We start from the raw sequence: 19,234 nt of genomic DNA, 5'->3' as shown, positions 1-19,234 counted from the left end.
TGTTGTGAGTTAATGTGTTGTGTTGTGAGTTAATGTGTTGTGTTGTGAGTTAATGTGTTGTGTTGTGAGTTAATGTGTTGTGTTGTGAGCTATTGTGTTGTGTTGTGAGTTAATGTGTTGTGTGTTAAGTTAATGTGTTGTGTGTAAAGTTAATGTGTTGTGTGTAAAGTTAGTGTGTTGTGTGTAAAGTTAGTGTGTTGTGTGTAAAGTTAGTGTGTTGTGTATAAAGTTAATGTGTTGTGTGTAAAGTTAATGTGTTGTGTGTAAAGTTAGTGTGTTGTGTATAAAGTTAATGTGTTGTGTTGTGACCCTTCTGGGCCACCGTATAAATGCATACAATTGAACAAAACAAGATAAAAACAAGTGCAAATAGAAAAATAAAAAGCAAATTTAACAAAAATTTCCAAATGTGTGTATAAGCTGTATGTAACAAGTAAACTTCTCTATTGTGCCCTGATTTGCATGATTGTAAAAAAGAGCAGTATTTAATTTACCGTAAAACTACTTATGCAAACTTGTCTGGTTTTCTTCGCTTTTCACACTACATCTTTATCAGGAAAATAATCTGAGATAAATTCAATGATATTAGCATTGAGCTACTTGCAAATTTTTCAGAAACAGTTTTTGAAGCCCTTTAATTTCTATTTAAAAAATCACTCAACCTTTTTTCATAAAAGTTGTGCTTTACATTAACCAAAATAGATATTATTTTATAATTAGGACAAAGGTTCATCCATGCATTTTGGGTTGCCTACCCACGTGTTTCATGGAGTCTATCTGAGCTACCTTCTAAGCTCCAAACACAGACAAGAGTGTGCAAAGCTCAAACACAAAACGCTTTAACCTTGGAAATACAAGCTCATCTGTGAGTGAGGCTAAATCTGTTGTACCTCAGTGCATTTCCCAGAACAAAGATATTACTTTTTTAAAATAACTGACTAAGCACACTTAGAAAAAAATATATTTTTTCAGTTTTACCAAAAGATAAAGGAAAACCAAAGGGAAACAGACCACAGGACAGGTCATTTGCTTTATACAGGAAAGAATACCATTTAGAGGGGGAACTAAATCCGTAGCACACTGATCAAAGCAAATTTATGCTTCTGCAATTAACTGGCTGTGTATGCTGTTGCAGACCACAGATGTGATTGATTTGCTTTGTTGTATTTCCTCCTTCCCTGTCTTAGTTACCGTGTTCAAAGTGTCTATTCTAATTTAACAACTTAAATAAATTGAAGCTCACGGCAAACTTACACAAAATAAGTCATGGCCTCAAAAAAGGACTTGGCAGTAGGATTTTATGTTTGATAAATAGATCAATGTTGACAGCGTCATTGTTCCTCTTTGCAGAGCAATCAGGAAAGGTGGCATATAGTGGTTTAAGCACATAAAGGGCAGTGGTGGAGCTAGAACATTTCATATGGGAAGGCAGGAGGGGGGCAGAAGACTTTGGGCAAAAGGGTGGCAAATGAGAACATGAAAGGCCGTTACAAATGAAAGGATCAAAAGAATGTATTTAAACCGTTTTATTATTGTTAATAATGTTAAAACAGCAGTTCCTTTGGCTGAGATGCTATTTCAGATGCGTTAAGAAGCTTGAACTGATGAATTCTTAATCTTTGTCAGAAATGACACAAATATTGACTAAAAAAACAGCTTTTTGCTGGAGGGGTTAGCTGGCCCCCTGTAGCTCCACTCCTGATGGACTAACTAACTTATCCCTCTATAAAGAATATTGTTTAATCTTCTATGCCTTTCTTTTTATTTTATTTTATTTTCACCAACAGTAAGTCTAAGTCCATCATGGATGATTCATAGACAAGTGGATCTTTAATGACCACAAAATATGACTGAAGTCAAGATGACCTGGACATCCAAAGCCCATCTTGGAAGGTTAAACTAGATCAAAGCAACGGCATACATTTCTTTTAAATGTGAAAATAGGTTAAAATATTTTTAATAAAGAATTTGTATTACAACTCCCACAGAGTTTTTAGTTCCCCGTATGCTGCCGTTGCCAGACAACTATGATGAGCTTGCACTGCCTTACACCATGACTTCAATGCAATGTATGACCCTTGGCTTCCTTCTTCAGCTCATGTTGCACTCTGTCTTTCCATTTCAATCAAATCTGTTTACACTCCAGTCACAGAGAAGCTAAAGGCTCTAATCCTATTTTAAAAGCATTTAGGTGAACGCCAAATATTTTTGCTGCACGTGAGTCATGACTGTGCATGAAACAGAAACTCTATTTAGAATCTTGTAGATTCAAATTTGTAAAGACACATTTTCCACAGAGGATGACTGTTTTTAATGTTTAAACACAGCAGAAAACTTCCAACATTAAAAACATTTCACACTTAATCTGAAGTGTTATTTTGAGATGTGCAACAACATTTACTGGCCTGAAACACATGAAAACACTAATCATAAATATCAACAGGCTATAAAGCACTGAGATTTGATTCATTTATACAATTTAACTTGCAGTCTTTTCAAAGCTTGCTACATTGCTTGCTATATTTTTTTTTCCAAACAGTTTATTTGAATAAAGTCAGACATAATATTGTGCTTGCTGCTCTTCGGTGAAGTTCACATCAATGTGCTTCATCTATAGACAATTTAAACCAAAGCTAGATGTAACCACTGGGATGCTGCATGTAAAGACTATTTGAAGAATACCATTTGGCAGATTTTTGTTGATGCTAAAGGTCAAAGGTAATGTCAAAGGCTTAAAGTTAATGCTAACAAAAGTAATTCAAAACTAATTTTCAGTAAAACAGATTTGACATCTAATTTACACTTAAGAGGGACAATAATTTAAGTCATGAATTTCTAACTCCAGGTTCTTCATGTTGTTTAAAGCAAACTATTGAATTTTAGCCCTGGGAGCCGGTTTAGCTCGTGCTGGTTTGCGGCACCTTCCGTCCGTGAAACCAGGGTTCAACTCTGGGCTGCTCCCTGTTCCCTTCTCTACCTCTGCCGGTTCCAAGCCCGGTTTGAGAAGGTTGCGTCAGGAAGGGCATCCGGCGTAAAACATTGCCAAGTTTACCATGCGACTTGTTCGCTGTGGCGACCCCTGATGGGAGAAGCCGAAAGAGAGGAAGATTGAATTTTAGCCCTGAATAGACACCCGTTTGAATAAAGAAATCATAAAAAAAACATTTGAGTTCATCAGGCAAGCTGCTAGCTAGTCAGAAAAAGAAAACATCTGTGCATTTTTTTTCTACATTAATCAATAAATGAGTCAATTGTCAAGTGTATTTCTATGTTTTTTGCTGTAATACAATTATACATCATGTTTTTATATTTTATTTGGAGGTGTATTTTTTCTTATTTAATATCCTTATCATTTTTGAAAATATATGAAATAGTATTTTATGACAGCTGCTTGGACTTTTGCATATGGCCACATCATTTTTTATTAGCAAGTAGTAATAAACATAGTTCCCTGATAGACATCTCACCTAAATGAGAATTTGCAGTATAGTATTTGTCTTTGACTTATGTCTTTATAGATGAAAGTCATAAAACAAACCCTAGACTTTTTCTATAAATTAGAATTCATCAGCAAACTTAAGGGGAAGAGGAGTCTGCTAAATTCTCTGTGTGTGGGTAGATTTTAATATAAAAATGGAATGAAAAATTATTTCGCTCATCAAAACCTCAATTAGCTTCAGAAAACAAGAACTTTTAAAATACATTGAGTATTGTTTGATAACTTCTTTTTTCCTTATGGAATTGAAACCCTGTTTCATTTCATGCAGTGCTTTGTTGAGCCTGCTGTGAATTTTGACATTTAGGATTACATGAATAACAGGAAGAGTAGTGCTTCCATACTTCATTATTAAAATTTGTAAACTTTAGATGAGGTAATTTATTAACAAACGCTTAGAAAAACCTGCGTATTTAAGCTAAAAACAAAAGTTAAATATTTGGTTTTCTAGGAAAATACATCTTTATACAATTAAACCAGAAGTTCTAACAGCCACAATGTTGAATTTGGATTTGCCTTTACATATTGCTAAAATGTTTTTGGCCCTTTCCACTTTTTGAAAATTTAAATGACTAATGACTAAATCCAAGACTAGATTAGTAGATCATACAAATACTTATCTGATTTAAAAAGTATTGCTGCTGTTCAGTTTTTTTTGTTGTTTTGTTTTTAATTGGGCTTTAGTTTCCCAGCCAGATCCAATTACATCTAACACTAATAACCTCTACTCTAAGGTACTTCCTCAACCAAGTCGCTACATCCAGCTTTTTCCAGTCAGTTTCAATTGACGGCAGTCACTAAAGTGCATTGTAGTACCGACACAGGATTTTGGTGAATAAACAGAGCTAACTAAATTACAGAGCTATTGCATCATTTGAAAAATATTTCACGCATTTTTTAAATAATTTCTTTTCTTGCATTACATATTGCATGTATAAGCTACACCAGTGAAGAAACATGAGTTTCTGTTTCTACTTGGCTTATTCTGGGATCATAGAAGGCACTGTATCCTAAAGGAATTATGAGAATAGACCTTTGGGAAAAAAAAGAAAAAGGTCACAGGTGGTGCAAAATCAGAAACAGTCCAATGAAGAAGAGGGCAGTGGGTGTCTGCATCATGACTGAGAAGGAGATAACTCCACTAAGAAAAAAAATGCATGGCATCAGATTCATTGCACTCTCACATTGAAGCCCAGACACTTCTGCCAGGATGTTTGGGTTATCTTTAAGTGTTGTTTTAGGGTAAATAACTGGAACACCTTCCTCCTCTTCCCAGGTTGACAAAGGCAGAGCAGCTTTGTTCGAACTCACCTCAGTAAGGCCTCTGTTTACTGAAGGGTTTTCTGTAAACTTAACGAGTGCTGGAGCTTCTTCCTCTGCTCCCACAGACACCCGACTATCTGCCATCGAGGACAAACACGCAGCCCCGCTGCCTACATGCTCTGCAGAGTCATCTGCATGCCTTTTAGCAAGATCACTGAAACTCAACGTGACCTCTTGCTCAGAGACTCGAGTCACACTGTGAGTCGAGGCACACTCAGCAGGCAGTTCAGTTTCCTCCTCTTCTATTGATGACAACAAATTCCTTTCTGTGGCTGGAGGATGTGTGCAGGGGGCAGATACCCCCCCATTTTCAGCCTGGAAGTGTTCTGATATTTGCCTGGAGTCTCGAAGTGTGGAGGATGAGGTGGGCAGCAGTGCAGAGGGATGACTGGGTGCGGACTGCTCTGATATTTGCTCCCCCAAATCCCAGTGGAGTCTGGGTAAAGGCTGTGACTTTTTTGGCTGGACAGATTTGGTGGCGCGGTGCGCAGAGACTGAATTTGATTGAGGAGTGGTTTCAGAAGACATGCAAGAAAACGGTTCCGCTGGCGACGCAATCACAGTGGATGAGTGGTCACCAACAGATGAAGAGTCGTGGTTGGAAGAAATGAGGGATGCAGCCTGTAAAACAGTGAGGAAACTGTGACACACTAACAATACTTATGAAAGTCAATCAAATTGAGCATTTTGTAAAGAAAATCATTTTTTTTAAACATACTAATGCTTTTCTGAAATAGACATCATGCTTGCATTTCACTAGAAAACAAACACAAACATAACATGAGACTTATGAAAGAAGACTTCGAAATCTCTTTCAAAAACACTGCTTAGTTTTTTGAATTCTGAATGCGTATAAAGTTAAAGGAGAGGTTTGGTGGTTACTATGCAACCTGTTCAGTGACTCTGAGGTTGTCCGGCGCTGGACTTTTAGTTGTTCCTAAGGTGACGACCAAAACCTATGATGAGGCTTCGTTCTGCCATTACGGTCCCCGCCTGTAGAACAGCCTGCCGGAGAGGCTCAGGGCCGCAAAGACCATAAAGGTTTTTAAGAAGAGTCTCAAGACCCACCTTTTTAATTTCGCTTTTAGTTGATCTTATCTGCTTATTTATTCTGTTAGTTTTAATACAGATTATTTTATGTATTTAGTTTTATTTTATGCATTTTATCCTTATCTTATGTCTTTAATTTTAGCATCTTATCATGATTTTAGCCCCAGTGCTTCTTGTGGGGATCTTTTCTGCCAGGGCTTGCCGGCTCGGCCGGTGCCCTTGGCGGGGGCATTGCAGCTTCACGGCTGTGAGGGGGACCCCATTGTTGTCCTGGTCTGGGTGGGCACTGAAGCGATGTTCCTACAGCCGAGCTGGCTTCTGGTATGAAGAGATTCCCAAATTATGTTTCCTCACAGCAGAGCCAAGCCTTACATTTCTTTTAGCAGTTACTTGTGTTATCAGAGGGGAGTGAAGGGTTGGGTTTTTAGTGTGAAATTGTGTGGTTTTTTGTTTTTGTTTTAAAAGTTAAAGCCCTTCGAGTTCCGCAATTTATAAGATGTGCTTTTTTATAAATAAAGTTTGATTTGATTAGATGCAATCCACCTTGTGTCCCATGGTAGCTGGGAAAGACTGCAATCCAAAAACATTTGTGGAGCATTTGTCTACATCAAGTAGACTGTTGAAAGAAACTAGATTTTTTTAAATGATAAAACTTACTACAGTTTACTAAGCAATTATATTTTATCACGTTTTTTTTTTTTTAACTTGAGGTAATACTTGAGTGCAAAATGCACTGAAGACATAATCTTGATAAAGTTATTTGTTAACTGGTTTCAAAACACCTGAAGGTTTAATGGAAACTTACAGACAGTTTCTGCCTTAACTTCCTTAAATATAAGTGCTTTCCTAAAAATGAAAAAGCATGCAGACAAAGACTGTTGTATTAGCTACATGCGTAAAATACAACCATGCTTTCAGGAAAAGGATTTCAATCAGACTCAACATGATTTAGAAACCTGTGACAAGATGGCCGCATACATTTTAGATACTTTTCCTGTATTCTGTGACACAACTTTTTTTTTCTTTAATTTATGGAGTAAATAAAATAGACAAGACAAAAACATGGAAAACGAATTTGATCAAAGGTGATTTGTCAATTTTCAGAAGTTTCTGTCAAATTCTGACTGCAGCTACATGCTCCTAATGACTCAGAATATGACAGGTTTGGGTTTTTCTGCCATACTGAACACTAAAGGTACATTTTTTAATCTAATAATTCTATTATTTTTAGAATTTTGGCTGTTTTCTAGAGTTGTTTGTTTGAAAAATGACTCTTTTTTTTTAATTTCCAAAACAAAATGATGGGGATTCAAAATGGACACAGAAAATGTAAAGTTGTGAAAACTTGACCAACATGCTGGATGCTGTGGAAACAAATGTAACGTGCACTCCACAGGCTTCAGTGGTGACACATTACCTATGTTGTTGCTGAAGCTTCAATGAGCTGTGAACAATAAACAAGCAAGCTGAATACAAATGTTGGTTATGCTTTATTAGATATTTGATGTCTATAAATGGAGAGGCCTGTTCAACTGTTAAATATGAACACGTTAATAACAGCATGCGGGACAGGATCCTTTAAGCCTGAACCAACAGTCATCTATTATTGTAACCTTCTTGACCCTCTTTTTCTGTAACTCACTAAAAAGTTATAATTGTAGCAATAGCTGGTTGGGAAAACACTGCAATGGACTCTTACCTCTACATCAATGTCTGGCTGTATGATGACTGGACATACAGCTATAGGCCTGGCGATCTCTGTCCTGAAGATTCTTGCTTCCTCTTGAAATAAAAAAAAGGTGAAAACAGTAAAAAGCAAAAGTAAAAGTACAAGCATTTATTTATTGAGAATAAGGGTAATTTCCCACTTGGATAAATATTGCAAGATTAAAATCTGCTTTGACAATTTTGGATATCACAAAATTAAAGAAGGTTTATGTCCAGAATATCTACTGACCTCCAAAAGATTTCCATAATTTGTGAATGCACAAGTCATACTGCAATCATATGGGAAGCAGAATGAAAAAGATTCCCAGCTAAAGTGTTTACCTTCTTCTCTGTCCTGCTCTTCATCAGACTGTGGTTCATCACTGAAACAATAACAGAGATTTTTAGTTTGTAATGAAAATATAAAAACCTACAATACCACAAAATGATGTGCATCTTTTTTACATTTCTATCCACACAGTTTGCTTAAGGAAAATAAAACAGAAAAAGGGGCAAAAATAGCTTATGAAACAGAATTTGTTTGGGTTTGAATCTTAAGATTCCTCAGTTAAAGATCAGCACCATCTCTGTGCAGCATTTCTGTATTTGAAGAAATAATCTGGACCTTTTTTTAGAGGAAGTGTGCTATTATATGGTAAAAATGTGTGGAAACAGTGTTTACTATCACTAACTCCTCACCTACTTCTTAAATAAAACAGTAAGTGTTGATAACATAATTGTGCTATTTCGCTGTAGTAAGTATTTGACTTATATATTTTTTTGCTGAATTAATTTGCAGAAACAGTCTAATTAAAGAAGCAGATGTTTAAACACAAATACAACAAAATAAGGTGAATATCAGGAGACAAAAATGCTCCTGATTTTAGAGCGAATGCCTGTTTGGAGAGAAAGGGGATGCAGGATTCCAGAGAAGGTGACTAAGAGGTCAAGAAGTGGGACAATCATGTGGTCAAAAGGTACAAAGACTATTTGTGACCTATCAGCTTATTGAGTTGTTTGTCGTATCATAGAAAAATACTTAAATGTTAACCGGTTTCTTATTGACTTTTGTGGACTTTGCAATCCATTATAATCACCTAGTGAGCTAGCTGGCCATTCCAGTTAAAATTTAAAGATTCTCTATTGAAGAACGCCATCTTTAACACTTAAAAAAATGCTATCATAAGAGGATAGACTCCTGGCTTCAGATAGAAGCAGACATGAATACTTTTGAGTATAAAGTTACATCTGTGAGCTTCTATTGACTCAATATTTTTCAACCCAGAAATGTTTGTCATTAACTTCCTCATATGTTTTAGAGATTATCAATTATTATTTGACTTTAAAGCCAGAAAGGTGCCATTACAAACTTCTAATGTTCAATAATCCCCCCATATTAGCTGAATTTATCATCTAACCTCCAAATAACAGCACAGCAGACCTGAATAACAGCTGCATCACTTTATATTCACCAGTTGGCCCCTTTATAGGTTCTGCATAAGCTTAGGGATCCTTGTTACCGCTTATGTCTCTGCAGCTGAGCTTTGCAACATGAATCACATACTTTCATGCTGATGTTTAAATGAAAAGGGGGATTACTTGGCCTCGGCAGACAGGACGAAAAGTCCATCAGTCTCCTAATCACTCACAAGACAGAAGCCCAATCTCCTCCTCTGAAATTGTTTGGCTGCCCTGATGGCTCTGATCGAAAAGGTCAGAAGCAAATTTAAGAGCAGGGAAAGGCCAGGGCTGAAAACGACACCTGCCCTTTGCCTATTTTGATCGTCTCACACACCACTGGATGATTGGCATTCTAAGCAAGGGTGTATGCTTTCTAAAGACCTGTGTCTGCAAAAACCAGACTATGACAAACAAAACCAGTCTTAGAAAGGCTTCGTGAGCTTGACTGGATGACATGCCTGCAGCAGATTTGACTGCATGACTATTCTGCTCAAAGCTTGTTTTAAAGGGGCTCAATCGTGTGTGATTAATGCTGAATTAAGCAAAAAATACTTGTTTTACCCACAAAATCTTGGAGTAGTTGAATATATATATATGCTTGTTTTACACCTAATTATGATGCCTTATATGTGCCATCTTGACCCTCGATATTCAAGACAACAACCAGGACCTCAAATAAAATATGTGGATCTTTGTCCCTTTGTTTCCGGCATGCTGCTACCTGTAGGCTTTGGGAGGTTTCAGGATACTTCGTATCTGCTGCTCTTCAGTGTTTGCTGCAGCTGGTTCATCCTGATGATAGGACAAGAGCAGCGTTACCCCATAATTCAGGGAAGAGTTATTAGCCCAGAAATCCCCCTCTGCCGTTTCGTAGCGCACGACAAACTCAATGCGAGAACCATGGTTGGTGAAAGGTGGCGCAAAACACAACTTGAAGGAGAACTGGTCGGTGTCTTCATTGTGGGATCCCTGCACATACTCTGCTGGGTGGTCAAAGTAAGTGGCCCAATCGTCCATGGTTGATCTAATGTACACTGCTTTGTGGAAGGAGACGTTAAGGACGCGAATAACACCGCGAAAGGCGAGGGGGTCATCTTCTGAAGGGGCTATATGCTCAACTTCCACTTTGTTTTTGCGCACAACGTGGAGAAGGGCTCCGTGCGAGGGGGTCTGAAACTCCGGGTGCAGGCTGTAGGTGGGCTCCCGGTGTGGCTTCCGGTACTTTGCTTGCTCATGCTCCCACTTTGCACTGTCCGATTCGTCGTCGGAATCAAAGGCAACAAATTCCCGCACGTCCACCAGATCCCCACCTGTTGTGTCCGCAAACGACACCCTCTTTCCCGCAGCCAGCGCAAAGTGGATCCGCATGTACTCGGCGGTCTCCTCGTAGATGGACGCCCCACGCTTTCGGGGCACAGGGGAACACCTGGGGATGAGCCGGAAGTCCTCCTCGTCATCGTCTTCAACGTCTTCCTCCTCGTTATTGCCGTCCCCTGCGTCCGTGGGTGACCGAGCCTCTGCCCCCGCGGCTGACTTGCCTGCTTTAATCGCCGTAAAAAGGCCATCTTGGCTCGGTAGGCTCAAGAAAGACATGTTTTGCAGACATGGACAAGCGCAGCGCGTCTCCAAAAACACTATATCAAATATTCGTGGTGCGCGCAGCGGTGGTCAGCGACACGTCGATGATCCAGCGTCCGTCTCTCCTGCGTAAAAACGCACGGCGCCTGAGTCAGCGTGCGGCGTTGAATGTCACAAATGGAAAAGCCGACTCCGCTGTCAGCCCTGGTAACTCTGCATCCCCCTGGTTTTCATGACTTCTCGCGAAAGCAGCAGCAGCGTCTAAAATTAGCTCCGACCAGTAGGGTTTGTGTGACCCAAATCTGTTTATAAATTGGTATAATCCAGCCCCCAGTTTCACGTACACCCTCTACTGGCGATAATTGGAAACGCGCCTGGTTTATCATTTATCTTTGGGGGGGTAATTTCAAACTAATAGTTCCTATTTCTGTCTATGAAGACTCTCATTCATCCAGGTTGGTTCCATTGTAGGTTCCATTGGTTCCAGATGACATCCCCTAAACCTACTACAATAGTTCCTATTATTCTTTTTTTATATTTTAGGATACTTCATTACCTTATCGGTAAATTCTATTCTATTTTTGATATTTTTCTGCTACGTTTATTACTTGATGTGGTTGAATAAGTTTGGAAAGATAACAATGACTGTTGCTGCTGATGATCTGTTTGATCACTTGATGTTGTGTTTTTCACTTTAATAATATGTTCAAAAATGTCACTTTAACATTCCCAATGTTAAAGTGCCTAGGATAGCATTAGGGTTATGAAGAAAAAATTATACATATGCACATACAATGCCCTCCATCTCCCCGAATCCAAAATAATGAAGCGTAACCAGACAAAATAATTAAACTAAAAATTGAAATATTTGAATTTAACTAATTGCAGATTTATCAAACTGCTGCCATATTCTAAGATAATATGCCTTTCTTATATATATATATATATATATATATATATATATATATATATATATATATATATATATATATAGATTTATATATATATCTTATATATATATATATATATATATATATATATATATATATATATATATATATATATATATATATATATATATATATATATATATATATATATATATATATATATATATATATATATATATAAGAAAGGCATATTATCTTAGAATATGGCAGCAGTTTGATAAATCTGCAATTAGTTAAATTCAAATATTTCAATTTTTAGTTTAATTATTTTGTCTGGTTACGCTTCATTATTTTGGATTCGGGGAGATGGAGGGCATTGTATGTGCATATGTATAATTTTTTCTTCATAACCCTAATGCTATCCTAGGCACTTTAACATTGGGAATGGGGTCATCTAGACCCCACTAGACAGTGCGCTGAACCTTTTTTCTTCAATCATTTGTGATCTTCACTGGTGTCCATGGATTACATGGAATCTTCTCCACCTTTACCCACCTTTGTCATGGTAGGGAGAACACGTTCATGTAAGGATCGGGTCATCTGGACCCCATAGGAGGGTTATATATGGGTTATATATGTTTTCTGTAAATCACTCTGGATTTGTTTGAAAATGAATTTATAAATAAAGTTTGTTTGATTTGAATAACTACGGTTTTCTTGGCCTTGCCCTTTTTTTTGCCAATAATCCCGAAATTGTCAAACTCTTAATCTACATTTTGTTATCTATGTTTGTTAGGGTACGACACGTTTTTGATCCCATATTTTTCGTAAACAACGAAACCGTTGGCAGTTTGTGTTTTTATAGAATAACACGCAAACACACCCTTGTCGCTTATTGGTCGAGGCGTTTTGGCGCGGCAGGCCATAGCCAATCGGAGAATTGTTTTTTTGATCACGTCGATGCAAAGATAGCCAGCTAGCGGATAATACAAACACAAAGTATTTTAACGCGCTAAAGTGGTCGGTAATGACTTAAATGTATGTTTAGTTTCGCTTTTCTGGAAAGAAGAAAAATATTTCGGATTTATTTCGTGAATAAGTGGTGCAGTCTTCAGAGCTAGGACTCCAAAACACGGTAACGCAAGCTAACGGAGTTAGCCTCCGATTGCTAATCTTTAACATATTTCGCGCAGCCTTGGACAATACGAGAGCTGCTTCCTGTTTGAGGTTTATCTGGGATCTATGTTGTATTGCGACTCAATAATAAAATTTAGAACGGATAGTAAACCAGCTAGGTGGTTTAATCGATTGCACTTACTTATCTAGTTTAGAGCTGCTGGGCTACCTTAGCCCGTTAGCTCTTTTGTAGCTAGCATGAGTGAATTGTCGGACTGCGAACAGTCCGCTGAGTCTGGATCGAGGAAACGAAGTTCATCACCCGACCAGGACGAAAACGACAAGGTCCCCCTAAAGTTCACCAAAGTGACTGAGCTGCCAAACGAAAATGCAGCTGCTTCTTCGGAAAATTGCAACAATTGCGAATCTGATATTAAAGAAACAGCTAAGGAAGAGCCAAAAGATGATGGGAAACAAGCACATGCTTTGCAGACAAATCGTGGTTCAGAACACACGGATGGGGAGCGCTCACAGCCAGTCAACAGCTCCAGTGCTGAAAGCCAAGACAGTAGTACTACAGACAAACTGCAGTCCTCAGAAGTTAAGGGTTCTGCTGATTTAAAAGACCGTGTAACCGAAAAAACGACAGAGACAGAGCAGCATAAATCAAACCCTGTGGATCAGTCTGACTCAGCAGCCATAGCAGCTGCTGAAGCTCTTGCCAGTCTCACAGGGAGAGATGGAGAGGACAGTCAAGAGACGCCGTGCTCATCTGAAAAGGCAAAACAGGGAAAGCATGGGAGCAAGTACAAACAAGGTGGAGGCCATCAGTCTTCAAAAGCGGGCTTGAAGACACAGGCGGCGGCAGCAGACAGCTCCACATCTGTACGGGGTGCTGAAAGGAAAGATGACGCTCCTAAGGCGGAGGATGGGGAGGAATCTGTTTCTGGATCTTCTTCCACACCAAGCTCGTCTTTCCCGTCAGAGAATGAAGACAATGAAGACGGGGAGTGTGCCATCGTGTCAGTAAAAATGGCCCCCGAGATCAGGCAGTCGGTCGCTCTGCTCGCACAAGTACAGATGAGACTAGATGCTCTTGAGAAGAAAAGTGGCCGTCTTCACCAGAGGCTGGAGCAGAAGATAAGCCGTCTGAGGCGCCCACAGCTGGATCAGAGAAGCTCCATCACCAAGTCCATTCCAGGCTTTTGGGTGACAGCTGTATCCTTATAACGAAAGTGACCACGGAGTAACCCAAAGTGGCTGTTTATGCCTTTTGTTTGACATCTTAACATCAATGTTCCAGCTCTTGAACCATCCTCATCTTTCAGCCCACATTGATGAGACGGATGAAGATGCACTTAGCTACATGACAGATCTTGAGGTAGGCCGAATTTCAAAATCTGGGTGTTGGAAATGTAAAAAAACGCAAAAACTAAGTAGAGACATTTTTTTTGGTGTTCTCTCCAGATTGAATCTTTTAAGAACAACAAAATGGGTTACAGGATTCGATTCCACTTCAGACGAAACCCTTATTTTCAGAACAACATAATCATGAAGGAGCTGCACATCGGAATGGGAGGTAAACAAACCTGAATGTAATTCTTTAAACATGTGACATCTAATCTAGTGTATTTTAAGCATCTTATTTAGACTCTTTTTTTAGTAAGTTATCAACATTTTTTAAAGTTCAGATTTTCTAAAGACATAGTGTTGTGGTGAATATAAATGTACAAAAAAACAAACCATCTTGATCAGACACTGAACACCTTGTTTATGCCTTAAGGACCCCCCATGTCTTTTTCCAATCCTATCTTGTGGCACCGTGGACATAACTTGACCGCTCACAGTGAACCCAGGAAGTCATCTCGTGGCGTTTACGAGACCTTCTTCAGCTGGTTCAGCGACCACAGTAACCCAGGAGTAGATGATGTTGCACAGGTACTGATGATCGCATGCGGTTCACTTTTTTTTTTGTATTTAGGCACTCAGAGTCCAGCTGTATTGGGTTTGAAGTTCTGTCCTGCTGTATTAAATTTAGCGCAAAATAAAACTGAATTTGTGGAATCCATCTGCCATAGCAGCATCCAGGTTAATGTGAATGGGACTGCTCTGATAAACTCAAATATTTGATTATGATTTGGTTGTGTTGCTACTAGGGATTCTGGGTTTAAAGCCAATCTGGATGTGAATTGAATTGTGGAGAAAGGGAATCATTACATCTCTACTGCAAACCAGTTTATGTTGAAAGTGTCACATGTGTTGTGCTGAATTTAAGAAGCATTTATTATTTATTGTTTTATTACATTAAACTAAGCTTAGTATAAACCAGCTGAACATTTTTTTGTCATTATTAATTGCTTAATAGCAAATTTAAAAAAAAGATTTGTCTGAGTTTTTGTTGTTTTGTACACAAATCATTAATGAAAGCAAAACAAAAGGTGACCCAAAAATTGAGATTTAAATTGGAATTGTATGGAAAGTAAATTGTTGCATCCCTAGATTTTCCCTGTGAAGATGCTTCCATTAACAAAAAGCTATGATGTTTCTAGATGTGTAATGTAAACAGGATAGATGATTCTGGATCAACAGAACTGCAGAAGATGACGTGTGGTGATGTTTTCAGAAAACCAAGGATTTGTTTCCAGTATGATTTTATTGTTAAGGCCAGGGTCTGCCACTGTTCCTGCTTTCCTGCTGGATCTTTTCAAAACAAGAATAAAAAAAATCTGAATTTACAGAAATTGCATATTGGAAAAAAAAACCCTAACAGGGGGATTTTTCATGTTCATATTATTCTAAATTAACGTTTATAAAAAAAGAGATCTTATTTTTGTTACACTGCATTGTTAAAATCTATGAACGTTAGTTGAAGTCTATAAGGATATTATTGCTGATTTTATAGTTATGATGATTATTATTATGAAACTTTGGTAATTTTCTTAAACGAATCAACAAAAACTAGATGTTTGCTTTTTGACCCAAGGAATGAAGTTTCATACAATGAATAGTTTTTGAAAATGGGCCACACCAAAAATGTGTCCATGAGTAGAAAGTATTTTGTGTTTTATTACGCTGTGTGCCCACAGAAATGTACAACGTAGTAAAAGGAAACTGTATTAGCTGGAGCTCTGTTAATGACTCCTGTTGTTTTTGTTGTATAGATCCTCAAGGACGACCTCTACAGAGACCCGCTGAGATACTACCTCACTCCTCTCTGGGAGCCCAGAGAAAACGGCAGGTAAAAAAAACAAAGACGGAGGGCAAACCAATTATTAAGCTGTAAATCCTCTCAGCTGAAGTTCCTTTAATTATACACCATGTTTTTCCCAGTTTCCCGATGTGTTATTTCCTGCTGGGTGGAGCAGGTGGGGTGCATCCCGACATCATGATGTCTGCTGTCGTTCACCTGAACTTTGCTTTCCTCGCAGCAGTGCTGCTGACGCCAGAGCAGCGGGCAACGGCAACGGAGATGACTGCGTGGTGATCTCTGACTCGGACGATGAGCCCACCGAGGAGGCTGAAGGAAGCAAACGCCAACGCAGGGAGGAGGAGGAGGGTGATGAAGGAGAGGAGGAGGAGGAGGAGGAGGAGGAGGAAGAAGAAGAAGAGGAGGAGGAGGAAGATGGTGACAAGGGACAAAGTGCAAGTCAGTGTTAACAGTTAATGCATAACCTCAAACTCAAAACAGATTTTTATATCAGTAAAAACATTAAATAGTTGATGATTTCAAGACCAATGCTGTTTGGGGAAAAAAATCTTTAAGTTTTCTCATGTTGTGATTAAAAACTCATCAATCGTGACTCCACTGGATTAAAACCTGAATGTTGTATAATATGGAACTATTTTCTCTTTAGATGAGAGTCCAGACGAGGAAGAGGAGGGAGAGGAACAGGATGGTGGGGAAGAAATTGTGATTGATGGTAAGACCTCTTTGTGACACTTGCGCTTCAGAACATTTAAAGTCCCACTCCGATCATCTTTTGATCTATTTTAAAAATCTGTCTTTTTTCTGAAATCTAGATCACATTTGAATTTTTCCCACATAAAGTCTAGAGTGCAGATAAAGTTTAAAGCAGCTGCAGATATTTTACAGGGGAAGAAAAATAAACTTGGAAGCTAAATTCAGATGCCCACTTCAGCCTTAAAGAGAGAACAGTCCATGAAAATATTGCCTGATGGGTCTAGGCCCGAAAAAGATTGGGGACCAATGATCTACTATCAGAATGTAGCAGAGCAGGGAGCTTTTCTACATCACAACTACCATCTTTTTTTTTTGTCGGCTCCTGATTCACCATAAGTTGGAAAAGGATCGGAATGCTTTATTTCAAGCAATCAAAGCGAGAGTAATGCACTGTCAATACAATCAATCAACAAAGTTTTACTTCCATACAAACAGAGGATAGTTAGTCATCAAATCATAGATTGCTTGAAAGAGAGAGGAAGGAAGTGAACCTGTATAATCCTAACTCTGTTCTACCTTAACCAACGCAGATTCAGGTCATTAAGAATCCTTCAGATGAGAAAAAGGAGGTTCCTAATAATTATGTAAATACACATTAAACTCTTTCATCACAGCATATGCAGATCAAAATTAGAAAAATCTTGAATTAGACGTAACACTTTACTCAGAATTCTTCATAGCATTTACAGTTCAAGTATTTGACTGAAGAAATATTCAGAAATGTCGTTTTAAGCGTAATTTTCTTGATAAATGTCCTCCGTCGTGTAAACATGATTTTTGCCAAGTTAAAAAAATCCTTTTTCCATCTTACGGTTGGATCATTTTTACTCCTGCAGGTTCTGATGACAGTGATCCAGAGGAGGAGGAGGATGAAGAAGAGGAAGAAGCCTGAGGAATGAAGGATAACGAGTTGCACAGGAATCTACCCCCGCACCCCCACACGCCCAGAACGGCTCTCCTCCCTCACCAGGGAATGAGGCTCAGTGGATTCAGCTCCTGGATTTCACTTAGAATTTGCAGAGGCTGCTTGTAAAAACATGTATTTAAATGCCCCCAAAACAGCCCCCCCCCCCTTCAGTCTTCAGTGGTTTTAGCATTGTGGGGCAAAATGGCACCAATGGTGCGATCTGTTGAAGAGCCACCATAGGGACTTCCTGATGTTTGTAGTTCTTATGCACAAAAATATTTTTTTTCTCACCGAAGACGCACAGACTCTTTTTCAAATCAGGGTCAACTTTAATGACGAAGCCACGGCGGCGAGATCTTTCCTGTCAGAACTCTCTTTTCTGCTGTACCGTCATTCACTTTTTGTGTGCAGTGGAGGGACTTCAGTCGCCTTTTCTTGATGGCAGTTCATTTCGAAATCCCAAGTAAACCAACTCGGGTTAAATTATCAGCCCAAAAGTTTTTATCTTGTCAACTACGCCGGATGTGTTGAATTTGTTAGCATACATTTCAGAAAACACCAAGTTCTGAGCCAAAACATGTTCTCAGGGATGATCATGGTGGTTGGTATTTGTGTTGGAAAACCTTACTTCTCTTCAGACATTTGCACCTCCTTGTAGTTGGTTGTGTGTCAATAAGTGTGTACTCTACTGTAGTAAATATGTATGATGATTATCTCTTCCTGTTCTTCATATTTCCATCCCTTTATTCTCAGCCTACACTCTGTAATCCATTAACATGTAGTTTGAATATCATTTCCAGGAAATCCTGCATTTATGGAACCTGCTCTTACAGCAGACTCAAAAATATTTTTCAACTTTATTTGTATATTTAAACCCATGCAACACGTTTTAGGCCTTTTTTTCTTTCTAAAAAACTGGTATTTATTAGGTTTTTCTACACAATACGGCATGCCTGTTAGCACGAAATTACAGCAGCATAATGACAGATAGAGATGTGTAGAGGGAGCGTGCTGTACAGTCAGTCACAGAAGACCCTGGAAAAAGCTTAGTGTCTGGATTTACTTACTTTTCCTATGGAGCTGTGGATCTGTAAATAAATATGAATTGATTTGTTTGCAAAAAAGATTGGAGTTTTTTCACTGACTTGATCAGAAAAATTCTATTTTGTGTGATGTGTTTTCTAGAATGCCATAGTTAACTGATAACTACATGTTTATTATTTCCATTTATTTTTGTTTGTTGGAAAGTCCATATTTTGACTCCTACCTAATTAAAAAAAATGGTTGTTAGACCTTAACTTTTGTCTTTTGTGTGTGTACTTAATACAATGGAGATTTGGGACCCCATACAAAAGAAAAAAATAGTGAAAAATAAAAGAGAGAGTTAAAATTTTACAAAAAAAATAATTATAGGAAAACCAGTCAAAAATTCACTAAAATAGTTACACCTATAAAAATCACTATTTTTTGCAAGATTAATGTAAAAGTATGAGAAAAATAGCATTTTATAAAAAAAATGCAATTGTGAAAATAGTTTTTAATTTACTTGAATAAAAGCTTATAACTATGAGGGGAAAAAGTCTATTTTACAACAATAAATTTCCAATTATGAGAAAAAATTCAGTTATAAAGAGAAAATTTCAATTTACAAGAGGAAAGTCTTAAAACCCTTATAAGGAGTAACACTTTTACAAGAAAGAAGTTGTAAAATTATGAGAAAAAAGTCGGACACATATAAACAATCA

At 38.2% G+C, this 19,234-nt stretch overlaps 2 protein-coding genes across 4 annotated transcripts; one reads left to right on the top strand and one right to left on the bottom strand.

Moving 5' to 3' along the window:
- Positions 1-1,511: 1,511 nt before the first annotated feature.
- On the bottom strand, positions 1,512-11,093 carry LOC105354431 (protein phosphatase 1 regulatory subunit 3A). 2 transcript variants are annotated; one of them, XM_011477470.3, is made up of 5 exons: positions 9,759-11,093; positions 7,919-7,959; positions 7,569-7,651; positions 7,287-7,313; positions 5,329-5,440 (listed from the first exon to the last, which is right to left on the bottom strand). In XM_011477470.3, exons 1-4 carry the CDS (start codon positions 10,628-10,630, stop codon positions 7,287-7,289), a joined length of 1,023 nt encoding a protein of 340 aa, XP_011475772.1. In that variant the 5' UTR covers positions 10,631-11,093; the 3' UTR covers positions 5,329-5,440. The 2 variants fall into 2 exon arrangements, with proteins under 2 accessions (XP_020560483.1, XP_011475772.1); XM_020704824.2 differs by lacking the exon at positions 7,287-7,313 and having other exon boundaries at positions 1,512-5,440; positions 9,759-11,082.
- Positions 11,094-12,412: 1,319 nt separating this feature from the next.
- Positions 12,413-18,787, top strand: LOC101169699 (testis-specific Y-encoded-like protein 1). Of its 2 annotated transcripts, none has more exons than XM_011477469.3 (8): positions 12,413-13,839; positions 13,925-14,002; positions 14,089-14,200; positions 14,405-14,559; positions 15,783-15,859; positions 16,053-16,267; positions 16,476-16,541; positions 17,419-18,787. In XM_011477469.3, exons 1-8 carry the CDS (start codon positions 12,880-12,882, stop codon positions 17,472-17,474), a joined length of 1,719 nt encoding a protein of 572 aa, XP_011475771.1. In that variant the 5' UTR covers positions 12,413-12,879; the 3' UTR covers positions 17,475-18,787. The 2 variants fall into 2 exon arrangements, with proteins under 2 accessions (XP_011475771.1, XP_004070988.1); XM_004070940.4 differs by having other exon boundaries at positions 12,417-13,839; positions 16,050-16,267.
- The last annotated feature ends 447 nt before the right edge of the window (positions 18,788-19,234 follow it).

This window comes from Oryzias latipes, chromosome 7 (genome assembly GCF_002234675.1).
Source record: "Oryzias latipes chromosome 7, ASM223467v1".
Taxonomy (NCBI): domain Eukaryota; kingdom Metazoa; phylum Chordata; class Actinopteri; order Beloniformes; family Adrianichthyidae; genus Oryzias; species Oryzias latipes.
This window is presented reverse-complemented; position numbering and strand designations above follow the sequence as displayed.